At 41.4% G+C, this 26,048-nt stretch overlaps 1 protein-coding gene across 2 annotated transcripts in view; it reads right to left on the bottom strand.

Annotated features, from left to right (window-relative positions):
* Positions 1–23,361, bottom strand: part of CACNB2 (calcium voltage-gated channel auxiliary subunit beta 2) — a 410,995-nt gene extending 387,634 nt beyond the window's left edge. For both annotated transcript variants that reach the window (XM_065921213.1, XM_065921214.1), the window contains exons 1-2: positions 23,242–23,361; positions 9,909–10,001 (exon numbers count right to left, since the gene is read on the bottom strand). In XM_065921213.1, the coding sequence (XP_065777285.1) occupies positions 9,909–10,001; positions 23,242–23,361 (213 nt within the window). The remainder of the gene's footprint in view (positions 1–9,908; positions 10,002–23,241) is intronic.
* Between the last annotated feature and the right edge of the window lie 2,687 nt (positions 23,362–26,048).

The following is a 26,048-nucleotide window of genomic DNA, read 5'->3' as shown; positions in this document are numbered from 1 at the left end:
TTCATGTTGATGAATGGCAGAAACCAACACCATATTGTAAATCAATCATCCTCTAATTCAAAATAAATTTTTAAAAAAGACATGTTAAGGCTAGTGATTTGTTGAAGTACAAAATCGAACTTAAAAAAAATACTTTCTAAATTACTTATGTCAACTCAAAGAAAAATATACAACATTCTCAGTAACATAAAGGCATATACCATGGAAAGGTCAGTGAACTTTTTTTAAGGCTCAATATTTTTATACTGCTATATTTAAGAAAAGTTCTTAAGAGAACTCAGAACCAATTCTGCCATTCACAAAATCTAAATGAATGCTTAATAAGATCTAAAGATATTTATAGGAAATCACAGTGGCAATAAATCTACTGCATTATTATTTATAGTTGTGTTTGTGATGAATACAGCCTAACACGGCAACAAGCCAGTATTTCAGGGCTGAGAGATTTACCCAACCTTAAACATATCAGTCCACACAGGCCTGGAGTCTGTAATCATTATCACAGTTTAATCTGTCTTCTGCAAAACAAAACTAAAAAATAGACTGTGTGTCTCTGTGATTAATCATTCATATTTAAAGCCAATCGGAACGAAGAAAAGGTCTAAAATAGCAGCTCCAAGAACATGGTACTGGAAAGCAATGGAATGTGTTTAGAATACCGTGTTCCGAAAAGCGTCATGCAACCTTCTGTTAAATGTGTGGTTCATTCCATTTTGTCATCCTGATTTGTATCCTGGAAGCCCTTATACGTGACAGGATTACTTCCTGACAATTGCAGCACACATAGGTTGATGAGCAAAATCCGAGATTAACTACAAAGTTCCTCCCCTTGAACCTCCTCCTACCCACCCCCTCCAAATAATGATGCTTCTTGCAAAGTCCAAAGGACTCCAGTTGGTACTCTTGTGTGTGTTAGTCGCTCAGTTGTGTCCAACTCTTTGCGACCCTATGGACTATAGCCCTCCAGGTTCCTCTATCCATGGAATTCTCCAGGCAAGAATACTGGAGTGGGTAGCCATTCCCTTCTCCAAGGGATCGTCCCAACCCAGGGATTGAACCCAGGTCTCCTGCATCCCAGGCAGATTCTTCACCATCTGAGCCACAGGGAAGCCCACTGGTACTCTAGGGTGACCTATCAAAATTATCAGTGGGAAGAGCTGGTGAGTCCTGGATACACTTGGCAGAGGACAGCCAAGAGTTTGGAAGATGGGGTACCCTGAACCCCAAATGAAAGCTGCCAGGCTGTGGGATCATTAAAATAAAGCTAGCTGGCAGTTATCCCCTTAGCATTTGGTGTTCATCCTAGGAATACTGCCAGGTACATAAACATAGCCAGGGAGAACATGTCTTTAAGAAAATGAAGGATTAAAAGGGAGGAAGAAGAGGAGAAGAGGGTAGAAGAGAGAAGTAATGGGACTGAAGAAGCAGTTACTAACACTGCCACCCCCCACAAGCTGCTTTTCACTTTGATGACTAGCACTTCTTTGCAGATGTACATAGTTCCTCCTGACCTTGGCAGAATCCAAGAATTTATACAGTTAGCCATTCTTGCACAATCTCCTAAAAAGAACAGCACAAATGTTCTATCCTTCAATGCCAGCAGGCCTTGCTGCTTCTACCCTCCTATTTTTCTTCCAGTAAATTAATTTACTTGCTTAGGTACCGATGTAAAAATAAATGACCAGCTCTCCTCTTCTTGCTTCCTCTCCATCTCTGACAACAGAACTCAGATTTTTTTTTTCCCTTTCTTTAGATGAAGTTGGAGGAAACAGCTAATTTCTATGAAAACTTAATTATCTTCATCAACTAGAAATTTATGCTGGGCATGAAATGCAAAGGATTTTAACAACTGTAGCTTTTCCAGCTTTATTATTATGAGAAATGAAGTTCTCTTATTGATGGATCTGTTCACAGCACAGAGCCAAAGAGTACAAAGAGTTTATACTATAATCAAAGACAGCCTGGATATCTTAATTATCTTAATAATAAATCCAAAATAACCACAGTTTTGATATATTAAATAACTTTTAGGACATGAACACTGAGCAAGAATCTTCATTAATTCTAATTACGGTGCCTATAAGTCATGTTTAACACTTTTTCACCCCTTAGTAAATTAAAATTAAAGTGCTTATTTACAAAGCACAGGCCCTAATGAACCAAAAAAGACATTTCTAGAAGAATCTGATGTTAAACCCAGATGCTGTATATGTGTCTAATTTTACCCAGATTCACAGTAAGAATGATTTATGGGCCAACATCAGCCTCAGTTAAACCTCAAAACCAACTGGCATGATACTGCAGGTGATTCAGAGTTGAGTTCATTTTCAAATTTATCTTTTCAAAAACTAAAGGGAAAAAAACAGACTTTCACAATTCCAAAAAGTGCCTGTTTCTGTGACATTCATAGTAGGAAGGAAAAAATAGACACTCTTCCAATCATACTTCTCAGGGACCAGTAACAGTGACAGAGTCTGCAAAAATGGTGATACCAATTAGGAATCTGAGCAACTTTTGAGGAAAAAAGAGGGAAATGACATCTACTGTCTTCTTTTTAAAATCATGATGCTAGGGTAAACTGACAGTGCTGGTGACATCCTCACCTTCCTATAAGGAAGGAAGTTGAAAGAATACCTTTGGATTCATCCTAAAAACACTGGTAGGAATCCTTCTCCACGTCTTCCTTGGTTGAAAGAAGGAAGCACTTGCAATTGATTTTCATTTTGACCTTTGTTACAAAAGAGTGTAGCATCATCAATGACAGCACAGATCCAGAATCAGCCCCCTGGATTCCAACCTTACTTGTCATGTGACTGTGAATGAGTTACCTCTTTGGGTCTTACCTCTTTGGGTCTAAAATGGAGCTATAGATAAAATATACAGTAAATAACCATAACAGTCAACAACCATTATAATTTCCTCTGCCATGGTCTATTTCTTATTCAGCTTTTAACTAATGTTCTAAATATGGAATAATGTTTATAAGTAAGAATAATAAATGCTTAAAGAGTGTTTCATAAAGAAGGCCAAGCACCAAAGAACTGATGCTTTTGAAGTGTGGTGCTAGAGAAGACTATATAGAGTCCCTTGGACAGCAAGGAGATCAAACCAGTCAATCCTAATGGAAATCAACCTGGAACATTCATTGGAAGGACTGATGCTGAAGCTGAAAATACTTTGGCCACCTGATACAAAGAGCCAACTCATTGAAAAAGACCCTGATGCTGGGAAAGACTGAAGGCAAAAGGAGAAAGGGGTGAACGAGGACAAGATGGTTAGATAGCATCACTGACTCTAAGGACGTGAATTTGAACAAACCCTGGGCAGCAGTGGAGGACAGAGGAGCCTGATGTGCTACAGTCCATGGAGTCACAAAGAGTCACGGCTTAGTGACTGAACAACAACAACAAAACAGTATTAACTAGATAGCAGGTACCATTCTAAGCAATTTTTACTCATGTGATCCTTACAACCAACTTTTGAGGTGGCCACTATTTCCCAGATGAGGATGCTTAGTACACAGAGATGAAGCCACTCGTCCAAGGGCCAGCTAGTAAATAACAGAGGCAGAATCCAGACTCAGACTGGCTTCAGAGCCCAGGCCCTTATCACTATCCTGCTTCTCTCTTTTTTTTATGAATATAAAAAATTTATTGAAACGAACGTCCAGGTTGGTATAAATTCACTTTTTAAAAGGCTGGTATAGAGCTTGTGAAGCAAGAACATCTGTATCCTGCAACACTGAACACCTTTCCATCCAAACTTGGAAAATCTGCCACACAAACACGGTTCCAGTCAGTGGGGAGATGAGATTAGACCACAAATGCGCCATCCGTTGTAGAAAGAAGATACAAAATACCTTCCCTGTAAATTACACAAAGTACCTTTTCCAAACACATGCTGTAAACAACAGATACTTTAACACAGAGCATTAATTATGCACCACATACTAACACAAATGACCTCTGAAATGGCAGACCCACATCTGAGCATCTAAGCTACTCCATTTTAAAAAAATTCTCTTCCTGCCTCATTTCACCTAGTTACTATCATACTTTTTTACACGTGTTAAAGTTCCAAGGAAGTAAGCTAATCATATCTAAAGGTGAATTCTAATTAGTCAAAAATACCTTCGCTGGCATTTTCTATAAATGTTTAGCCTATCTCCCACGCCCATACCTATTTACAAAGAAAGTCAAACTGACAGTAAAAATTAATCTGCTTCTTGAACAAAAACCTTTGATACAAATTTGCTAACATCATAATTTATATAACATAGAACTTTGGAAATTCTAAGTTCAGTACACAGTGAAACTATCTTGCATCTCAGTAACATTTTAAGTATAATACAAAGGAATGAGACTTAAAAAGCAAACAGATCAACCACAGTTAAGTTTCCTTCTAATTGATGCTCCTCCTTGCAGTTTCCGAAAAGGAGTTCAATCTTTGAAATATTTGATATCCAAGGTCATCTAGGCTGCTACTTTGCAACAACCTTACACAGCCCACAGGAAGCCCCACTGATATCAGTCACACACAGCCAACAATCTGTGTGGACCACGACTGTGACGTGAACCTCAGTGAACAGTGACACTCACCGATCAGAACTCAGATCCCTCCCTTAGCTTCAGCATGGAAACCACGTCCTGGGAGAAATGAACTAAGCACATGAGGGAAAGCGCCTCTCATCCCCATCTTTAGAATATCATAGACTTTAAATAGGTTGATGATGTGAAGAACCAGAAGCTGCATTATTCGGTTAGCTTAGGGTGAACTGGTCAACCAATATAATGGAGTTCCGATCTAGAAAAGCTATTTTACGGTAGCCGTTATCCTGTTTGTGGACCTAAAGCAAAACATATCTATAAGTAATTGCTCCTTAAGACTAATGAATTTCTGAAAGAATTATTTGGTGGTGGTTTAGTCGTTAAGTCATGTCCAACTCTTGCGACCCCATGGACTGTAGCCTGCCAGCCTCCTCTGTCCATGGGGATTCTCTAGGCAAGAATACTGGAATGGGTTGCCAGTTCCCTCTCCAGGGGATCTTTCCAACCCAGGAATCAAACCCTGGCCTCATGCATTGCAGGCAGATTCTTTACCAACTGAGCTATGAGGGAAGACAAAAGAATTATTCAGAGCAACACAAACACATGATGGTCAGAAATATACAACTAAAAGCTTGGGAAAAAGAAACCATGCTTTTTTTACCTTTCTACTTGTAGCCTTCTTTCCTTCTCGTGTTCTAACATATTTCAATATGTTCCAACATATTCCAACCAATAGTTCTAATTTTCCAATAAATAGCTATAGGCCTGATTACAATGACTAATGGGCTATTTGCCACAGAGAGTAACAAAATACTCTCATATCATATGGTTGTTCAGATTTATATATACATACAAATTTATATATACATATTTATATATTTTATAATACATATTACATATACATTTATAAATACATGCCACACAATGACATATTTATATCACACAATGCACCCTAGATACAGCCACAGGTAAACTATGGCTTTGTTATCTATGGCTTTGTTATCAAGGACACGGATATTAATACCACAATGAGCTTTGACTACTCTGTTGTAAGAATGACTGAAATGAAAAATCATTGACAATAACAAGTGTGGGTGAAACTATGAAACAACAAATACTGTTCTCCACTGCTTGAGGGATTACAAATTGGTTCATTCCTTTGGATAAATGTTCTGCAGTATTTACTCCAGTTGCACATATAACCCAGCAGTCTACTCCATTCAATGAACAACAATGTATTCACATGTAAGATCACAGGAAGATACAGGAATGCATGTCACAGCATGGCTCTCAATAACCCCAACTGGAAATGACTCAAAGTCCAGCAACAGTAGAGGAGATAAACCAGTTGTGGCATGCTCACCCAATGAAATACTGTACAGCAAGGAAAATGAGCCAGTTATTGAAACATACAACATTGATGAATATAATAATGGTAAGGTCAAATGAAAGAATTTAGTCAGAAAATAACTCCATTTATACAAATCCACAAAAGAGGCCAAGTGAATTATGGTCTCACGAGAAGGGACAGTGTTTGATTACCTTTAGCATGAAGGAAGAATTACTGATAGAGGTCAAAGGGGGCAAATTGGGTGCTAGTGATACTGATACCTATTTCTTGACCTGGCAGTTGGTTCACTTTGTAAGATCTCAGAATGAACACTTACAATTTGTGTATTTTTCAGTATATATGTTACATATCAATAAGAATGCTTATTATCTTTTTAATTAAAATTTTTGTTTTGGCTGCACCATGCAGCTTGTGGGATCTTTGTTCTGGAACCAAGGATTGAACCTGGTTCCTCAGCAATGAAAATGCTGAGTCCTAATCATGGACTGCCAGGGAATTCCCAAGAATGTTTAAACATAAAAATTTAAAAAGTTAAAAGTTAAAAATAGGTCTTTTACAGTTATTTTAAAAAACTTTTTAAAATTATATTAAAATTAAAAATAATATTTTTTAAAGAAAAAATAGATCTACTTTCAAGCCCAATTGTCTACATATGTATATATCTATATTAGTTTACTAGGGCTGCCATGACAGAACAACAGAAATGTATTTTCTTATGGTCTGGAGGCTAGAAGTTCAAGGCCATGGTGCTGGCAGGGTTGTTTCCTGCTGAGATCTCTCTCCTTGGCTCAGGGACACCTACCTTCTCCCCACTGTCCTCTCAATGGCTTATTTCTTGTGCATGCACATTCTTGGGGCGTCTTCTTTATGGGGCATCAGATTAGGTCCCCGCTCTTATGACCTCATTTAACGTTAGTTACCTTACTGCCAAGTACAGTCACATCAGCGATTAGGGCTTCAGCCTATGAACTCTGGGAGAGTTCCCAACTCAATCTATAATAAACTCATTGACACTCTCCTAATTAAAAAAAAATCCTCTTTATGTAAAATGTTCACATTTTCAACCTCTAAAATATTTAAATCTCATTACCTTAAATACCACCTCAAAGTACCAGGTGTTTCCCAAGTACTTTAAAGTCTTCACCATATACAGTTTGTGAAAATGTTTAAATCTAAGGTTTTCAAAATTTCATGGAAATTATTTTTAATTCAAGGACAGGGAAAAAACCTAATTATATTTTTAAATAGAACCCAGTTTTATTGACAAAACACCATTTCAATACCGATTATATACAAACTCTCGCCACAGACAAGTAATCAATACACATGCGGGTCACCTGTTTTGTTAAACAACTACACATGATAAGAAGGAAACATTGAAAAAGAGTACTTTCAAATGATTTCATGTAACACATACTTATTGTTACCACCTACCCTGCATTTCTGCAAATCCTCCAGTGAAACTTTAGTCTATTAAATATTTAGTAATGCCAGGGTGACTTAAGCTTATTTTCAAATGGTCGCAAAATATGAACGTGTTGTTTACAGAATAGAGAATAAATTATCCAAGGAAAAATATAGTGTCCGACTCAGCATTCTTGCCAAAGATCCTGGTTTATCCTTCTGTGACAGGATCAACGGGGCACCTTGGGGTTCATGATGCCTATATAATTATACCCCAAATCTAGGTCACAGCAAGCACCTCATTACACTGAGATTCCAAGAGCTAAACCTTTATTTCAAGGAGACAAACTTTTAGGACAGTCTTTTCTTCAATCTGCTTACATGCTCACGCATGTTTTGGCAATATATATTCAAATTAATACTAAGTCACTTGGTAGCTCTCTTTGTCATTTATAACTGTTTCACGCACATGATGTCATATATCACCAAGAACACAATGTCAAAAGGAAGTTATCAGAAGGAAAAACAAAGTCCAGTTACTATATGCAGTGTAGCAATCCCTGTGGATTAAGTTACCAAAACTTCATGAAAGGAGAATTCAAAGGGATGAATGAAAAATGGTGCCCAACAACTGTCTTAAAAAGATATTTTTAGAGTTCAATGAGTCCCAACTTATTTCTATCACAATATCTTTGCTCACTAGAAACACTGCAGTTTTTCTTTCCATGCAATTTTGACCAGCTACCTGTCATTCTGCAGGGCTTATTTCTTTCTGCTTCAGATCCTTCAGCCCTGAGATGATTACTCAGAGTGTGAATTCTAGCCCTCCAGGGTCAGTCTCCCAGTCCCAAAGGCAGAATAAATATGGAGGCTTGAAATGGAAAAAGCCTTGGGTGATTTTCCTTTAAGGGGCTCACCTAAGCCAAGTTTGAGGCTCTCCACTCAGACCCAGGATGCCTGAATTCTGCTCACGACAACCTCAGGCCAACACACACACCCTTAGTGTCCATCACACACTGCTCAGCAACTCTGCCCCCACCAGAACGCGGGCCCTCATGTAGCGTCATCTTCCTTTCTCTTTCTAAATGTCTCGGAGCCACAAAAGTTCTGCTCCTTCTTAAACAGCTCTCTTTTTCTAACTTCCTGCAACCGAAACATATCCCAGGTTGCAGAGACCAGAACCAAAGTTTTTCCAGTTGCCTGGAAAGTTACTGAGGTTACTCAGACTTACCGTTGGTGCCTTTGATGCAGGGAGCAGATGGCTGAACTCAGGTCATCCTTTGTCTGTGTCGGAAAAGTGGAAGGAGGCAGCCACCGACCAAAAACAAAGTCCCCGTGAATGTAACAGGTCAACATGTTTGGGCTGAACAGCTGCTAACTAACTTGGGGGAAAGACAAGGGGAAAGGACCCCAAAAGTGGTGAGGAAATGGTTTCCTTCCCAACAGAGATGGAGCAGCTCTCATGGTGGCCAATCATCATCTCCAGGAGTGAGATCTCACTGACAAGAGATTGATTTATGAGCCTGCTAACTAGAAAGGTGGTTCTTGGGCCAGGAAAGCAGAGTCACCCAGCAAGCTCCTCCCACATTTCCCCTGCCACTGACAAGCATCAGCTTAAGATGCTCGTGTACCTATACCTGATGAGATTTTAGCCTCATCTGTAACCTATTGTCCTCAGAGATCTGGTTGCCTCTGCTCTTTCTCTGGGAATGAAAGTTCTCTCTGTAACCAAGGATGAGAGTGTTTTGATGTTAGGGATCCTGACACTGCTTAGGGGGCAGTCCCAAACTACTGAGCAAGAATCCACGTGAACTGAGATAAAGGCTTTGTCTCTAAAGGCAGTTTCAATTATGTCTCCAAGATACCCTGTCCTCTATTTGACCTCAGTACCCTCGGCCTTTTCAAGAGCAGGGCTAATCTCTTTCCCAAGCCAAGCCCCAGGTGGGAAGAAGAAAACTCCAGCTGGAAGAACACCCGTATCTCAACTCATAGCAGGTGGTATGGATGCCTACCGCCCCGCCCCACTCCACCACTTTCACTTCCCCAATGAACCCCCCAAACCTGGAATCATTTCTACAGGAGTTCACTCTGTTATGAAGAAATCCTTTGTAATGAAGCTTGCATTTCTTCCCCCAACGTGCTGGGAAAGAATGTAATTACGACATACAGTCTCACTTAAAATTTAAATATATGAACTTCTGCTCCAATACTTTCGCCACCGGATGTGAAGCACTGACTCATTGGAAAAGACCCTGATGCTGGGAAAGACTGAAGGCAAGAGGAGAAGGGTGCGACAGAGGATGAGATGGTTAGATAGCATCACAGACTCAATGGATATGAGTTTGAGCCAACTCTGAGAGATAATGAAGGACAAGGAAGCCTGGTGTGGTGCAGTTCATGGGGTCACAAAGAGTCAGACATGACTTAGTGACTGAACAACGAATCACAGTGACATTCAATGGAACAATTTTCACTTCAATTAAAAGTAAGTACAATAAGACTATATAAATCATAGGGATGACATTGTTAAAACCACCTCTTAAAAAACCAAAACTGAATTCATTTTCATAGACTTCTTCAAACTGTGAATTAAAAAGCTCCTTTACCTGACGAACGAAGCTATTTGAGGTAGTGTCAGAAGAAGTGCTCCCATCGGATCCTTTAAATCTGTTTTTCCTTCTGGCTCCTTTTCCATATGACTACAAAAAAGAAAACCAAAAGACAAACGAGATTATGATTAGACCCTTACACAGGAATCTAGACCTAGTTCCAAAAAATGTTCTAGATCAAGACAAAGAATAAATTGCCATCACATGAGCATGATTAAAAAGTTACTGGAGACCAAATATATTCCACTTATATGTGGAATCTAAAATATGACACAAATGAACATGTCTATGAAACAGACTCACAGACATAGAGAACAGATTTGTGTTTGCCAAGGGAGGTAGGTTGGGGAGAGAATGGAGTGAGAGTTTGGACTTAGCAGGTGCAAACTCATATATAGGATGGATAAACAACAAGGTCCTACTGCCCAGCACCAGGAACTATATCCAACATCCTCTATTCAACATAATAGAAAAGAAGATTAGAAAGAATGTATATATGTATATAACTAAATCACCTTGCTGTATAGCAGAAATTAACACAACACTGTAAGTCAACTATACGTCAATAAAATAACATTTTTTAAAAAGTGATTGGTGGAATCACAAATATTTATTTCAAATCAGTGACTTTATAGGGAGGAGAGGGTTCTGGAAAAAGCATTTCACAGTTGGTGAATTGGGCTTCCCTGATGGCTCAGGGGTAAAGAATCTGCCTGCCAATGCAGGAGACGCAAGTTCAGTCCCTGGGTTGGCAAGATACTCTAGAGAAAGAAATGGCAACCCACTCCAGTATTCTTCCCTGAGAAAGCCCATGGACAGAGGAGCCTGGCCGACTACAAGTCAATGTGGTCACAAAACAGTTGGTCATGACTTGTTGACTAAACAACTACAACAACTCTTGAATTAAAATATTTTAAGCTCTGTTAGCATATCTCTGGTCAAGACGCAAAGGCCACTAAAGATAAGGCATTAAAAAAAATAAACATTTGCGTGTAGGAGGGACTGGGGCAAAATTACTTTGAGAGGAAAGCAACTTGTCAAAACCCTTCAGAGAGATGAATGCAGTTGTTGCTGGTCAGTCACTCAGTTATGTCTGACTGTTTGTGACCCCACGGACTGCAGCATGCCAGGCTCCTCTGTCCTCCACTATCTCCCGGAGTTTGCTCAAACTCATGTCCATAGAGTCGATGATGCCATCCAACCAATTCGTCCTTTGTCGCCCCCTTCTCCTATCCTCAATCTTTCCCAGCATCGGGGTCTTTTCCAGTGAGCCAGCTCTTCACATCAGGTGGCCAAAGTACTGGAGCTTCAGCTTCGGGATTAGTCCCTCCAATGAATATTCAGGACTGATTTCCACTAGGATTGACTGGTTTGATCTCCTTGCTGTCCGAGGGACTCTCAAGAGTCTTCTCCAGCACCATGGTTTGAAAGCATAATGAAATACTGTTTCCCAGCAGTGCTGAACAGCCACTCTTTGGTTCATGTTTTAATTTGTAATTCCATAGGTATTCCTTGCACATGGTGGCTCAGGAAGCGTTACAATATAAATTCTGACTACCTTTACATATAGATAGATTAGTATAGGTTGATCAATCTAGATGAAATATGAATGAAGCACAGTGTCAATTCTTCACATTCTATAGATTTAGAGATTGGTTTTGGGAGATGTCAAAAGAACTATGGAAGTGGTAGTGAATTACACGAAATTAAAACATTTTGTACAATTTTTCTGGCCCATTGTTGTAATGTTTGAATATGATGTGACAAGCTTGTTCTTTTGTTAATAGATATAGAAAAGAGTTTTATTTGAGCCACCAAGAACTACAGCCTGAAAGAAAGCTTCTCAGATAGCTCTGAGGAACTGTTCTGGAAAAGCATGGTTTTCACTAGTTTATTTTTTTTTTAATTTTATTGAAATATAGTTGATTTACAATGCTGTGTTAGTTTCTGCTGTACGCAAAGTGACTCAGTTATATATATATATTATTTATATTTATATATACACACATATATATTATTTTTCATATTCTTTTCTATGATGGTTTATCACAGTATATTGAAGATAGTTCCCTGTGCTATATAGTAGGACCTTGTTATTTATCTCAAAAGCCTGCTTTTTAATCACTCAATTATTCTGCTGAGAAGGCAAGAAAAATAAATTTTATGGAATTGTAATATTAAGTAGTACTAGGCAGCATTTAAGAACAGGATGTTAAAGGTAAGACGGTTTGTCTCAGTAGTAGGATAAGGCCAAGCACAAACACCTACAAATGAACTTACTTCTCTTTTAAACTATACCTACAGCTTACTTTCAGAGCACTAAAAATAAACTATACATTCATCTATGGCTAATTCTAGACAGGAATAAAGTGACTGAGAAAATCACACGTTAAAATATAAGTAAAAAATAGCTCAACACTGAGCTTTACGGGTACATACACACAGGCAGGGATCCTGGTATAGCAGACCTTGAGCAAGTTTCTCAACCTCTCTAAACCTCAGTCTTCTCATCCTTAAAATAGTAAGACTTACCTCCTAGGTGGTTTTAGGTACTAAATGAAAGAATGTATTTATCATTTACTGTAAGAGCTAGCACATGATAAGGGCTCAAAATAATATTATAAAATGTGATACCCACATTAGGTGTCAAGGGTAGAGAACAATTGGGCTAAAATGTATTAAGTGCTTAGAAGGCCCACAGAGACTTCATTGGATGATCAGAATTAACAAAATTTGCTTTTTTGAAAATCACCATGTTCGGGTTTTGAAAATGCTACTTTTGTTATATTTTACACATTCATATGGTTTTCATTAAAATGGAAATATAAACCATAATATACATAGCACTTAGGCAAGCTGAAATCTCTTACAAACATTTGTGTTATGAGTAATTTAGATGAATTTGCAATCAGTGAGAGGGGTGGTATAATTTTAAAGCAAAAATTTGCCTTAAATATGTTTGTTCTCTTCCAAGTACTGAAGGGATTTATATAATACAAATGTGTTTCCATGGCATTTAATTAACTCTCGACTTCATAAAAGGAAAGACAATCTAGGCCGGGCTTTCATAATACAAGGTTCTCTTCACGTAACAGCATATTCTTCTTACTTTTGTAAACATTATGCCGTAAACTGTTGAAAAATAACATTCTTTCAACAATGTTCTTCCTTTTCCAACTATTATGGAAAGGTTCGCACAGAAGTGTCTTCCAAGGCCTAGAAACGTTAAAGTTTGAAAGTCTCCTTAAAATTAAAAAAATAAATTTTTTATATTATTCCATGTGGAAAAATACTTATTACCTTGAAAGCAGTTTTAAAGCCTTACATATTTCCTTGAGGGAAGGTGAGGGCAAGTCTATGTTCAATTTACTATGTACCTTCATTTGGAGTATAAATTATCTTTGAGAATAAAAACAAAATATTCTATCATCCCATAATCCTGTGTCCAAACAGCATTGTTTGCACATGGGTGGAAAAAGCTTCTTTGAAGTCACACCATTATCATTTATTTTGGATTTTTAATGATAAATATGTTTTTACTATTCAGTTGCTTTGGAGTATGAGCTCTTTCATGGCTGCTGACACTGGCCAGCAGACACTGTGAGAACCACACAATATTTAAGACAGCCAGTCCCAGGGGAGGCTGCTGTTCTCTGCAAAAAAATGAAACACATTTAAAAAGCCATTTTAAATTTTCCTGGCCCCTGGGGACACTATTCATAAACATTATTTCAGGTGTACTTAGCTACAAATGCCATGTGTCTAAATTGGATTATTACAGGTTTCAACTGTACTAAGACACAGCTGATACACTTAAAGATGGCATACTGAATTGCACACAAACTGGTGATAATTTATTTTTATTTTTTTGGCCACACCACACGACATGTGAGACCTTAATTCCCTGGCTAGGGATCGAACCCATGTCCTCTGCATTAGAAGTGTGGAGTCTTAACCACTGGACCACCAGAAAAGTTCCCTGGTGACAGTATTGAGAAAAAATATCTTTTCCTTCAATCACTTAAATGTATGAGGGATGATTTATTCAAAATGTTTCTGCTTAACAGTGTTAAAGCAGTTCTTATTCATTATATGTGTTTACTAAAAGTCAAAATAGATATGATTAATTACACTTCTGTTTACTAATTTCAGCAGTACTTTCTCTCTTCTAATCTCCTTTTTTTAAAAAAAAAATATAACTATTGAGTGATGCTTCAATAACAAGTTATTTCTTACAACAATATCCAGGATCAAGAAGAAAATAATTAAAGCAACTTTTGCAAAGCTAATAGTCCATCTTTACATACTTTAAAACAGGTTAGTGAAAATTTATACTACCATTCCCAAATGAAGCTACATTAAGTTCCATGCATATTTAAAACTGGGTCTAACTTACTAAAATGGCATCTGTGTAAGTTATTCAAAATTCTAGAAAATGAGGACCAGAGTGTTTCAGATGAAGGAATTAAAAAAAAAAAAAGTGAAGGCCAACCCTTACCCAAATGGTAAAAGACAGGAAAGAATAAGTATTCAAATATGTAGCTGCCTAAACTTGGGAAAGGAGTATAGTTTTCTTAACTGGCTACTTCAGATGCAGCTACTTTTATGAGCAATGGGGTTTCTAAATTTTTTTTAGCAACACTAAGTATCTAAACATCTGCTATTAAATATATGAGATGATTATAGAGTTTCAGGATGTAAAGGAAGAGAACACGGCCAGGCTGTCAAGAGTGCCAAGTGTAACCCATAACACTCTCTAGGATACACGCAGACCCCTACGTCCCTGCAGTCTAGAAGTCACTAATGCCCACTCATTCCCTCTTATTAATAGTTATATTAGCTTAATAAGGAGAAGGAAATGGCAACCCACTTCAGGATTCTTGCCTGGGAAATCCCAGGGACAGAGGAGCCTGGCGGATTATTGTCCATGGGGTCACAAAGAGTCGGACACCAGTGAGCACACACATAGCTTAATAAAACCAGTGAAGTCAATCACAGTAAATAGGAAAAAAGAAAACTGTGTATAACATCACTCATTATTATAGAAATGCAGATCAAAACTACAACAGGGTATCACCTCACACTGGTCAGAATGGCCATCAACAAAAAGTCTACAAACAATAAATGGAGAGGGTGTGGAGAAAAGGGGAACTTCCAACACTATTGGGGGGGAATGTATATTAATGCAGCCACTATGGAGATCAGTATGAAGGTCCCTTAAAAAATTAAAAATAGAACTACATATGACCCAGGAGTCCCATTACTAGGAACATACCCTGAAAAAGACCCATTATTTAAAAAAGACACATGCACCTCAATGTTCATTGCAGCACTATTTACAACAGCCAGAACATGGATGCAACCTAAATGTCCATGGGCAGATCAATGGATAAAGAAGATGTGGCACATATATACAATGGACATAAATTGAACATTCAGACATAAAAAGGAATGAAATTGGGTCATTTGTAAGAACGTGGATGGATCAAGAGTCTGTCATACAGAGTGATGTGAGAAAGAGAAAAACAAATACCATATATTAAACATATATAGAGAATCTAGAAAATGGTACACATGAATCTATTTGCAGGCAGGAACAGAGATATGGCGGTAGGGGACAAAGGAGGGATGAATTGGGAGATTAGGATTGCTATATGTACACTGTTGTTGTTTTAGCCGCTAAATTGTGTCTGACTCTTTTGCAAGCCTCGACTGTAGCCTGCCAGGCTCATCCGTCCATGGGATTTCCCATGCAAGAACACTGGAGTGGGTTGCCATTTCCTTCTCCAAGGAATCTTCCCAACCCCGGGATGGAAACCACATCTCGTGCTTGGCAGGTGATTCTTTACCACTGAGCCACCTGGGAAACCCCCATAAATACCCTGTGTAAAATAGATAGCTAGTGGGAAGTTGCTGTGTAACATAGGAAGCTCAGCTCAGTGCTCTGTGATGACCTAGAGGGGTGGGATAGGGGGAGGTGGGAAGTGATCTATGTTTATGTATAGTTGATTCACTTTGCTATTCAGTAGGAACTAACACAATACTGTAAAGCAACTATATCCCCAATACGAAAATAAAAAAATAAATTACCTCTCCTAAAACAGTAGACAAGTAAAGTTTCAGAAAACAGAAAAAAAAATTAAGAAATTACCACAAGTACATGACTGACATTAAAAAGATATCCACCATTCACCAAGATTACGTTAATATCATCTTCATGTGAAAGATTGTTTTCTTTGATACTAAATAACTTTTAAAATTGGATTGCAATCTTAAACTCAGCAAATGGTCACATGTCCACAGGTCACTGAAACCTAATCTCCGTATGACTGGAAGTAGACAGTAGTTAATTACAGAAGTCACCAGCTAACTAGACTTCAGCCCAGTTTTGCACACAAAGTTGACTTGATGGCCCCTGGGAACAGTTTTGAAGATGTCAGCTTCTCTGGTTGATGAATAAGGTAACAGTTCTCCTCCCTATGAACTGCTCCCTGTGAGCATAATACTGATGCCTGAAGTTAGTTTCCAGCCCTCTTTTTCAGCATTCATTGATATTTATCCCTTCCAAATGCAGACTTTCCTCATCTTAGGGTCTGAAGCATAAGCAACCAAAACTCAACAGAGAGGACTCAGACAGTTAATATCCTCATTTACCATCAGTTTTGGGTGAATGAGGCTATCAGATCCTTTACTAGGAGAAACGGCAGTGAGATATCTCCTCCCTAGAAAAGGGAACAGAGCAAGTTCTCCATATGGATTGGTTTACACAAAAGCAGAAAGGAATCAAGAAACAGGATAAATAGAGCTCTTCAGGTAGAGAAGGGAGAGGAGACAGGCCAGGGCGGGAGATGGTCAAGGGCCAAGCTTGCCTTCCTCACGGTTTACCTCCAGCCGTGTTTGGAAAGAACTCTTAAGACAGCCCCAGTCACTTAAGTGGTGTCATAATTAATCTGAACTCCCTGTCATTGTGAAAGTCCATGTTGTGCCATAAGCTCTTGGCAGGACCGAGACAAGTCCCCACAGTCACAAAATCGAGGAGGGCTAATTCTCTACACACATAGGATTAACATATTTTGCTCAGCTTCTCTCTCTTTTTATTTGAGTATAATTGCCTTACAGTGTTGTGTTCGTTTCTACTGTACAGCAAAGTAAATCAGCTATATGTATACTTACGTCCATGCAGTTTTGGATTTCCTTCCCATTTAGGTCACCGCAGAGGACTGACATAGAGTTCCCTGTGCTATACAGTAGGTTCTCATTAATGATCTATTTTATGCATAGTATCAATAGTGTGTAGATGTCAATTCCAATTTCCTAATCCATCCCACACTCAGCTTTTCTTAAAAGAAGCAAGGCAACAGACTATATAATTCAATACAACTACACAGAGCAACAGGTAAACTAATTCTTTACATAAAAGGAAAATAAAAAAAAACAGGAACATAAAGCCACAAAACCAACTAAACCTCCAGTCACTCAATCAGATGTGATGTTTTGAGGTTTAAAATGCACTCAGAAATCCTGATGAGCAGGTTTGTAAATTTCACCCAGGCAATGCCAGAACAAAATCCCATCAGAGAGGCAAGTGATGGAGGCTGGGGACAAAGGTTAGACAAGCAAGGTTAGAGGGGCAAGACATGGAAGTCCAGGACCCAAGTGCATTATGCGAAGAGGCTGCAAGGGCTGAACTGAACCTCGGACCCCAGAAAGTCTCTGGAAAGTGGTACTGACCTGGGGGAAGAGCTGCTGCTCTTTTTAGATAAAGCACCTTGCTACACGATTCAGGATGTTGCCTTGACCGGGCTGTATTAGACAATGTGCTTGAGAAGCATCTGGCAAACTCTGATGGGGTGGAGCCAGCCGGGTTTCGTTGCCAGGAGCAAAACAAACAGGCCCTCTGCTTACTGTTGGTGCATCTCCAGGTGCAATTGGAGGTGCTGGTTACCAGCTCTTTGAGGCCTAAAGAGCTGAGAAATGCTCTTGCTTCACCCATTTCCTCCTCTGCTGCACCCTAGTCTCCATTCCTTTCACCCTGAGTTTGCATCCAGCCGGCCTCCATCCAGATCTGTTCAACTCCCTGGAGAATTCCCAGTGCTGTGCTTTTAGACTAATGCTGTCCAATAGAAATAAAAGTCACCTACGTAATAGGAATCTTCTAGTAGCTCTATTAAAATGGTAAAAGGCAGCAGACCAAGTGCATTGTAATAATGTATCTGGCTAAATGTATCAAAGGGCATCCATGGTGGCCCAGATGGTAAAGAATTCACCCACAATGTGGGAGACCTGGGTTCAAGATCCCCTGGAAAAGGAAATGCAACCCACTCCAGTATTTTTGCCTGGAGAATCCCCATGGACAGAGGAGCCTGGTGGGCTGCAGTCCACTGGGTTGCAAAGAGTCGGACACGACTGAGCAACTTTCACTTTCACACCCCTGTGATCGTATTTTTGATACATTGTGCTGTGCTGTGCTTGGTCGCTCAATCGTGTCCAACTCTTTGTGACCCCATGGACTGTAAAGTCCAGGGAATTCTCCAGGCCAGAATACTGGACTGGGTAGCTGTTCCCTTCTCCAGGGGATCTTCCCAATCCAGGTATCAAACCCAGGTCTCCTGCATCACAGGTGGATTCTTTACCAGCTGACTCGCCAGGGAAGCCCCAAAACACTGGAATGGGTAACCTATCCCTTCTCCAGAGGATCTTCCCAACCCAGGAATCAAACAGGGGTCTCTGCAAAATACAGGTCTTGTGGGGAGCGGCTTGAAAGAGCTGACTCTGGGAGCTGCCTTGATTGATTATCAATGGTCCCTTCAAGGACATAGCTCTCTGTTCCGCCACCCCTCTCCTGGAATTTACTATCCAAAGTTAAACAGAACACTAGTAAGCCTTGAATGCACACATGACGCAGGTGGATAAGCCTTTCATGATCACCCTTAAGATAAACGGGATGCCCTTCTTATCCCTTGACGTTATCAGAGAGTTCTGGTGATTGTTATCTCAAAGTGATGTTTATGGAAAAATATTTTCTCTTAAGATTCTCTTCTTGGTTTAGTATAAATGTAACCCTGAGAAATAAAGAATCATCGCTGACTGCAGCGATCCTCTCGACCCCATCTGTTCTGTGTCTTCATTTCTTAGCCTAAAGGAACGCGTCGTGCTGCTCGCTGAAATCTTCTGGCTGGTCCCAGCAAGGTCTCCTCTGTATTTTATGTATTTTTTACTTATTAAATGTTTATTGAATTGAATGAAATTGACTTTCATTGAGACAATATCCTTGAGATTTCTTCATCTGTATATATTTGTTTATTTTTTAATTCATTTTTAATTGGAGGATGGCTTCCCCAATGGCCCAGAGGTAAAGAATCCACCTGCAATGCAGAAGACATGGGTTCCATCTCTGGGTCTGGAAGATCCCCTGGAGAAGGAAATGGCAACTTGCTCCAGTGTTCCCACCTGGAAAATTCCACAGACAGAGGAGCTTGGCAGGCTACAGTCCATGGAATCACAAAAGAGTCTGACATGACGGAGTGACTGAGTACACACACAGTTGGAGGATAACTGCTTTCCAACACTGTGCTGCTTTCTGCCATACGTGAATCAGCCAGAAGTACACATGTGTGTGCATGCTAAGTCGCTGCAGTTGTGTCTTATTCTTTGTGACACTATGCAGTGTAGAAGACCAGGCTCCTCTGTCCATGGGATTTCCCAGGCAAGAATACTGGAGTGGGTTGCCATGCCCTCCTCCTCTAAGTATACCTAAATATACATATATGTCACGTGCATTTTGTATTTTTAAGTTATCTGCACTTTTAGTCGATATATACCTCACTACTTATTTGATCTATATTTTGATGTATTTTAAAATGTCTATTTTACACATACAGCACATCTCAGTTCAAACCAGTCACATTTCAAGTGCTCAGAAGTCACATGTGACTAGTGGCCACCATGGCAGATGGCACAGATTTGGAGTTTTGGAGGGAGAGCGTTTGGTCAGCAACTTGACTTTGGAGGTAGACTGTGTCCAAGTTTGCACTGAGATTGTTCAACAGGTTACCTTAATAGGGATGTGATGTGCTTAAATCTGAACTCTCAAGAATTTGCAGTTAGACTGTCACTTGCTTCTCATGTAAGAAATAGATTTATTTTGTTGACGACCATATCCTAGGGTTATAGAGTAGGAGGGTGCCCCCTCCCTCGGCAGGATTTCTGACAGGAAAAAAGATCAATGGGCAGTCTGTGGAGTTCCATCTTTTGCTTTCTTCGTATAGAACGTGCAGTATAACCCAGAGGTGAAAGAGAAAGGATCCTTCAGACCAATGACTGCTGAGACAGATATGTCACAAACGAAAACTCCATTTCTCAGAGGAATTACGGTGACTCAGTGTCACAAAACAGAGGGATGCTCCAGAGACAGTCTTTTTCCCCCAGGTGGTTTACTGCTGGCCTAGCCTTCCTGGAGACATGGAAGAGATGCCTTGCCAAGTTTTCACAGCCCTGTGATGACATGATTTATTAGATATCAAATAAACAAGGCAATGTTTCCCTCAGATAATGGCTGTGATCTGAACACAATTCAGGGGAAAATGCTTTCATTTTTGGAAGGTGGAGCAAGGAGAAGGATGCTGATGCAGCTGAATGCTGATGCCTTTTACCTGCCTCTGTTATCCATTCCTCCCTGCTTCCCTCATCCAATCACTTGTAATGCCTATGGACTGGGTCTCTGGACTATGTCCATCCGTAGTACTGTCCTATCTATTATCTCTTCTCTCTTTTCAGTTTAGACCTCATTACCTCCTGTCCAAACCGTTACATCAATCTCCCCTCCAGCAGCTCTACCTCTGGATTCCTGAGACTCCTGACTCCCTTCCAGCATGCTCCCAGGTGAATCTTCTCCATGAGCTGTTACACTGCTCCTTCCCTAACCCCTTCCAAGGCTTTTTGTTGTTCATTACATTTCAGGTTCCAAAGCCTTCAAGATGTGGCCTCAATTGCCTTGTCAGACTTCTGCTTGACTAAGCTCCAATCTGAACCTGTCCACGCTTTTCAAACTAGGGATTACAAAGGTATAAGACTTGTAACTGCTGTTACTTGGCAGTCAGAATAGCTCCCTGAAGAGCTCTGCAGCATCTCTCTGAAAATCTGCTGAAATCTGACCCAGACTTCAAATCCCTTCTCAAATGCTACCTCTTCCATGAAGTCCTTACAGATTACTCCAAACAGAGTATCTGTGATCTTTTCCTTAGCAACCATCTAAGATTCGGTATTTCTCTTAGAGCCCCATGCCACACAATAGTCATCCATTCATCACCCTTGCAGCTACTGGAATGTACATTCTATGAAAGTAGAAAGTGTGTCTTCTCCTTTCTGAATCATTTCCATGTTTGCAGTAACTTCACAAATACTTGTTGCCTTACGTTTAACTACATAAATCACTGAGTAAATTAGTGTCTCTTATCTGAATGCAGTCATGCTTTCTATTTTGCCCTAACTTTGATCTCCAGGAATTCAGGAACTCTATTTTTATCATAAGAATAAAAACTGGAAAAAAAAAAAAAAGCAACAACCCTGAAGGGAGATCAAAGAGAAAAGAGGGTCTAAAAGGCCTTTTCTCTATCAATATTTAAGACCTTCATCCTAAAAAAAAAAAAAAAAAAAGGAAGTCCCTGAGTACATTTCTTGTTCTCATCTAACCTAGTGAGTATCTAGATAAAATCAGGAGTCTAGAACAAACGTGACAGGTGTTGGTAAGAATTCAGGCCCACTGGCAGAGGCCAGATGGAAATGTAGGTTGTTAGTTACATGTCCCGACTCCGTTCTGGCAGCCTAACAACCCAAGGCTGACTAAAATCTAGCTGTCTTACCTCTAAGAAAGAATGAATTCCTCTACAATCGAAGTGGATTTCTGATTAAACAAATGATTGGTTTCTACCTTTTTTTCCTGCATTTCAAATCAAAATGAATGGTGTGTTTTAATCTGCACTTTTAATTCCCAGTGATAAAAGAAAGTTCAACAAAGCTCCATGACCATGCCGCGGGAACCACCGTTATTAACAGTATTAAAATAGCTAAAGCAGTCAATTTCTATCACCTCTGAAAACAATTAAGCAGCCAAACATTTTATTACCGTGGCCCACTCCTGCCCCCCTTACTACAGTAAATAAGACTAACGCATTCTCTCCGGCATATACAAATATAAAGTACACAAATTACGTACTTAGAAATTTGACCTAAGTATAAAACTATAGAATCTTCTCACAATTTACAATCTAGCAAGTGGAGGTTTGAAATCAACAAGCCAGCATCACTAAGCAGAGATATCTCCAAAGTGATGCTTGAAATGAAACCCTAACCTTTTTGCCAAGCTGCCTACACAGTTAGGAGTCTTAAAAAATTTCCCTGCTAGGAGAAAAGTTGAGAGACTCCTTACCGCTGAGAACTGGAGGTGTCTGTAATCCAAACTGTACCTGCCAAAGCCTTACGTAAAAGCCACCTTATCACTGCCCAGTGCCTACAACTGACATCTCCTATTTCACAACGAGCAGCAACCCGGAATTTCCCCAGAAACCGCTAATACTCATCAGAAGGTGGCCTCGGAGCTCTCTGAGATGGCTAACATTTCAAGACCAAGGGAAAAAGAAAAACTTTCACGTCGCCAACTCGCTCTCTTCTGCAGCGAGCGAGGGGTCCAGGCAAACCTGGCCAGTGCCAGGAGGGGAGCCGAGCTGTCCCAGAGGTGTAACGCCCGGGTGCCCAGGGGGGCCGCAGCTGCTGTGGGGAGGCAGGGGCAGAGCGCCCCCTCCGACGCCCCCCTGCCCGCCCCCACCCCATCACACGCCCCCTACTCCCACCCCGGCTCGGAGATGGTCTAAAAGGGTCGGCGTCGGAGCAGAGTTGTAGAACCCCCCCGCACCCCCCACCCCCGACTCACGATCTTGAGCAGGTCCAGTCCGCCCGCCTGATTCATGTCTGTCCATGCGCCTCTCCCGGGAAGGGGCGAGGAGGGCTGGCCTCGGGGGGCAGCCTCTGAGGACCTGGAGGTCTCCCCCGCCCCCTTCCCACTGGCTTTGGGGAAGCAGAGGAAAATGGAAGCCGGAGAAGAGCCGGGGTGGGGAGGGGGGGCGGGAAGGCGGAGAGGAGCGGGGGGCGCCGGCGCCCGGAGAGGGAGAAGTGGGTGGCAAAGCGCGAGGGAAGGAGGCGGCGGCGGCGGGGAAGACCCAGGCCGGGGCGGACGGCCGGGCGAGGGATCCTAGCAGAGCAGGCGGCGGGCGGGATGGAGCCCGGGCGCCCGGGCGGCTCACAAAGGAAGGGGAGGGCGCGGCGCTCTCGCTACCTGTGCGGCCGCTCCGAGCGCCCCCGCGGGAGCCGCGTTCTCCAGCAGTTCCATCTGGATCTCCTGCGCCACCGCCGCCGCCGCTGTGGGAGGCGACTTGGACATGTCGCTCTGGACCATTGGCGAAAAGTCGGCCGGGAGCCAGCAGCCAGGCCCCCCCCGCCCCACACCCCCCGGCGGCGGGTCCCCTCCTCCGTTCCCCGCCTCCCCGCTCCGGGGGCCGCCCGGGGGCTCGAGGCGCTCAGGGCGCGGGGCGCGGCCGGGCCAGGTTGAAACGCGAGGCTCGCGGAGCCGGGCGGCGGGGGCGCTGGCAGGGCGAGCGCCGAGCGGGCACGGGAGCCGCCGGCGCCTGGGCAGGTCCTCGCCGAGAGGGAGGGCGCTCCGGCCGCGCGAGCCCAGGGGGAGGCGCGTCGGCCGGCGAGAGTGACAGGCCACCGAGACACCCGAAAGTTCCCCGCGGGAGGCGCGGGCCGCCGGGGCCCCGGGCGCAGCCGCCGCGCGTCGCCGTGGCACGCGCGTTGGAAAGTTTTCAAAGCCGCGAAAGCCAGGCCTCGCGCCCGGGGGCTTCCTTCCCCCGGTTGCCCAGTTCTACTCCCTCCGCTCCCAGCGGGCGGGAACAGGTCGCTGCTGCGGGGAACCCGCGAGGCTCCGCGCCTACCCTGCGCTCCTGAAATCTCTCGAGGCCTCGAGCAGCCCCGCGGAGCAAGTGCCTCCCAAGGACCTCCCATCCCCACCGGCCGTGCAGATCACTGACGACGGCGGGAGTCAGGAGCCGGACCAGAGTGGGGCTGCTGGGTGCGACCCGAGGATTGCGGTCCCACACCCGAATCTGCCGCTGGCCTGAGCTGCCGGGTCCAAACAGACCAACTCCACGTCCGAAGGCTTTTCCTTTACGACTCCGGTTTGTCTTCACCTTTGCAAACCCCTTCTTGACTTTTCGGTAGAGTTGAGAAGTCTTCCTGTCACATTTTGGGGGAAACAAACATTTCCTTAGGATTCTGAATCGTGATCAGAGAGTAGCAGCCATAGTAAGAATGCTTCCTTCACAACATAACTTTAAGCTCTTCCTAGTAAGAGTATATGTGTGTGTGTGTATGTATATATACACACACGCACACACACAAATAGGCTAGCTCTTATCTCAACAACTTTTACTACTGTGGAACTCTATATAACACGTTTTTTCCAGCACAAGTGTTGTTTTGTAACAGCAGAAAGTACACATTGGATACTGAAATATACATATGGAAATTTACTACAATAGGCTTCATTCAGCTGCCTTTTTTTGTATTTGTTTTTTTACCGTGAGATAAAGGAATCCGCCTGCAATGCAGGAGGCACTAGTTGCTGCCCTGAGTTGGGAGGGTCCCCTGGAGGAGGAAATGGCAACCCAGTGCAGTATTCTTGCCTGGGAAATGCCATGGCCAGACGAACCTGGCGGGCTACAGCCCACAGGGTCGCAAAGAGTCCCCAAGACTGAGCCACTGAGCACACACTAAATTATTCTGGGATACAGTCCTTGTTCTCAAAGATAAACGTATCCATCTCCATCATACATTGTTTGAATCAGGCTTGAAGAACTAGTGTTGGTATGGTTAAAGATTTGGGCATATCCAAAATGCTATTACTGATTTTTCTAATCTTTGGTGTTAATATTGTCACTGTAATTTAAATGCTACTGGGTGTTCAAAAACAAACTTGTAGGATAAGAGATTAGATGTGTGGTTCCCAGAGGTGGGAGAGTATTAGCTGAAGGCAGTCAAAGGTGCAAACTCCCAGTTATAAGGTATGTGAGCACTAGGGATGTAATGTACAAGATGAGAAATATAATGAGCACTGCTCTGTTACATGTGAGAGCTGTTAACAGAGTAAATCCTAAGAGTTCTCATCACAAGGGAAATTTCTATTTAAAAAATTTTTGTATTTATATGATGATGGATTTTCGCTAAACTTATTACGATAATCATTTCATAATGTATGCAAGTCACATCATTATGCTGTGCACCTTAAACTTACGCAGTGTTGTAATTCAATTAAATCTCTATAAAACTGGAAGAAAAATAAATATTTCCAAAATAAGGAAGAGACATGACAATGTTAAGCAGAAGCAGTGAAAAACTGGTTAACAACATTTCACAATAATAATAAAATCACATTTTGTAAAGCAACAGAGTGGGAGTTAGGAAGCTCTTGGTTAGCATATGGGTGGGTATCCAGCTAGTGAGGGATGTGGCACTCTCTACTTTGCAGCCATGGCTAACAGCCTTCTGAAAACCTTGGCTAAGATTTTTTTTTTTAAGTTTCATTTATAACAATCGGCAGCAGTTTTTCATGTGTGCATGTGTATATGTATGCATGTATGTACATAAGAAAGTGAAAAGATGAGATATTTAAAGTTTTTGGAGTTACAGTCTCTTTGAACTTCATGATCTGCTGCTATTTTAAGGGAGTGTTTAAATTCCTCTAAAGAACATTAAAGAACAGATAACATTAAATCTGGTTTTAGATTAGAGTATGAATTCTGTGTGGGTAGGAGTCATGCTTATTCACTTGGGCACACTCAGAATCTTGATTAGAAGCATGGACAATGAAGATCAGGAATTTTGTAGTTTACAATCTACTTAGTAAGCACTTAGAAACCAGTTAATGCATACTTGAAGGAATGAATGACAGATGCATTCTAATATTGTTTTCAAAATATCAGGTTTGATGAAACTTGTTTCCCCGTGATATCTGTTGGATTTCTTATAGTATACTTAATTATCTGTGCATTTGCTTTTAATTATGAACATTTGGGAAGTAGAATT

Source organism: Muntiacus reevesi, chromosome 2 (assembly GCF_963930625.1).
Source record: "Muntiacus reevesi chromosome 2, mMunRee1.1, whole genome shotgun sequence".
Taxonomy (NCBI): domain Eukaryota; kingdom Metazoa; phylum Chordata; class Mammalia; order Artiodactyla; family Cervidae; genus Muntiacus; species Muntiacus reevesi.
Note: the sequence above shows the minus strand (reverse complement) of the source record. Positions and strands in the feature narration are given on the sequence as shown.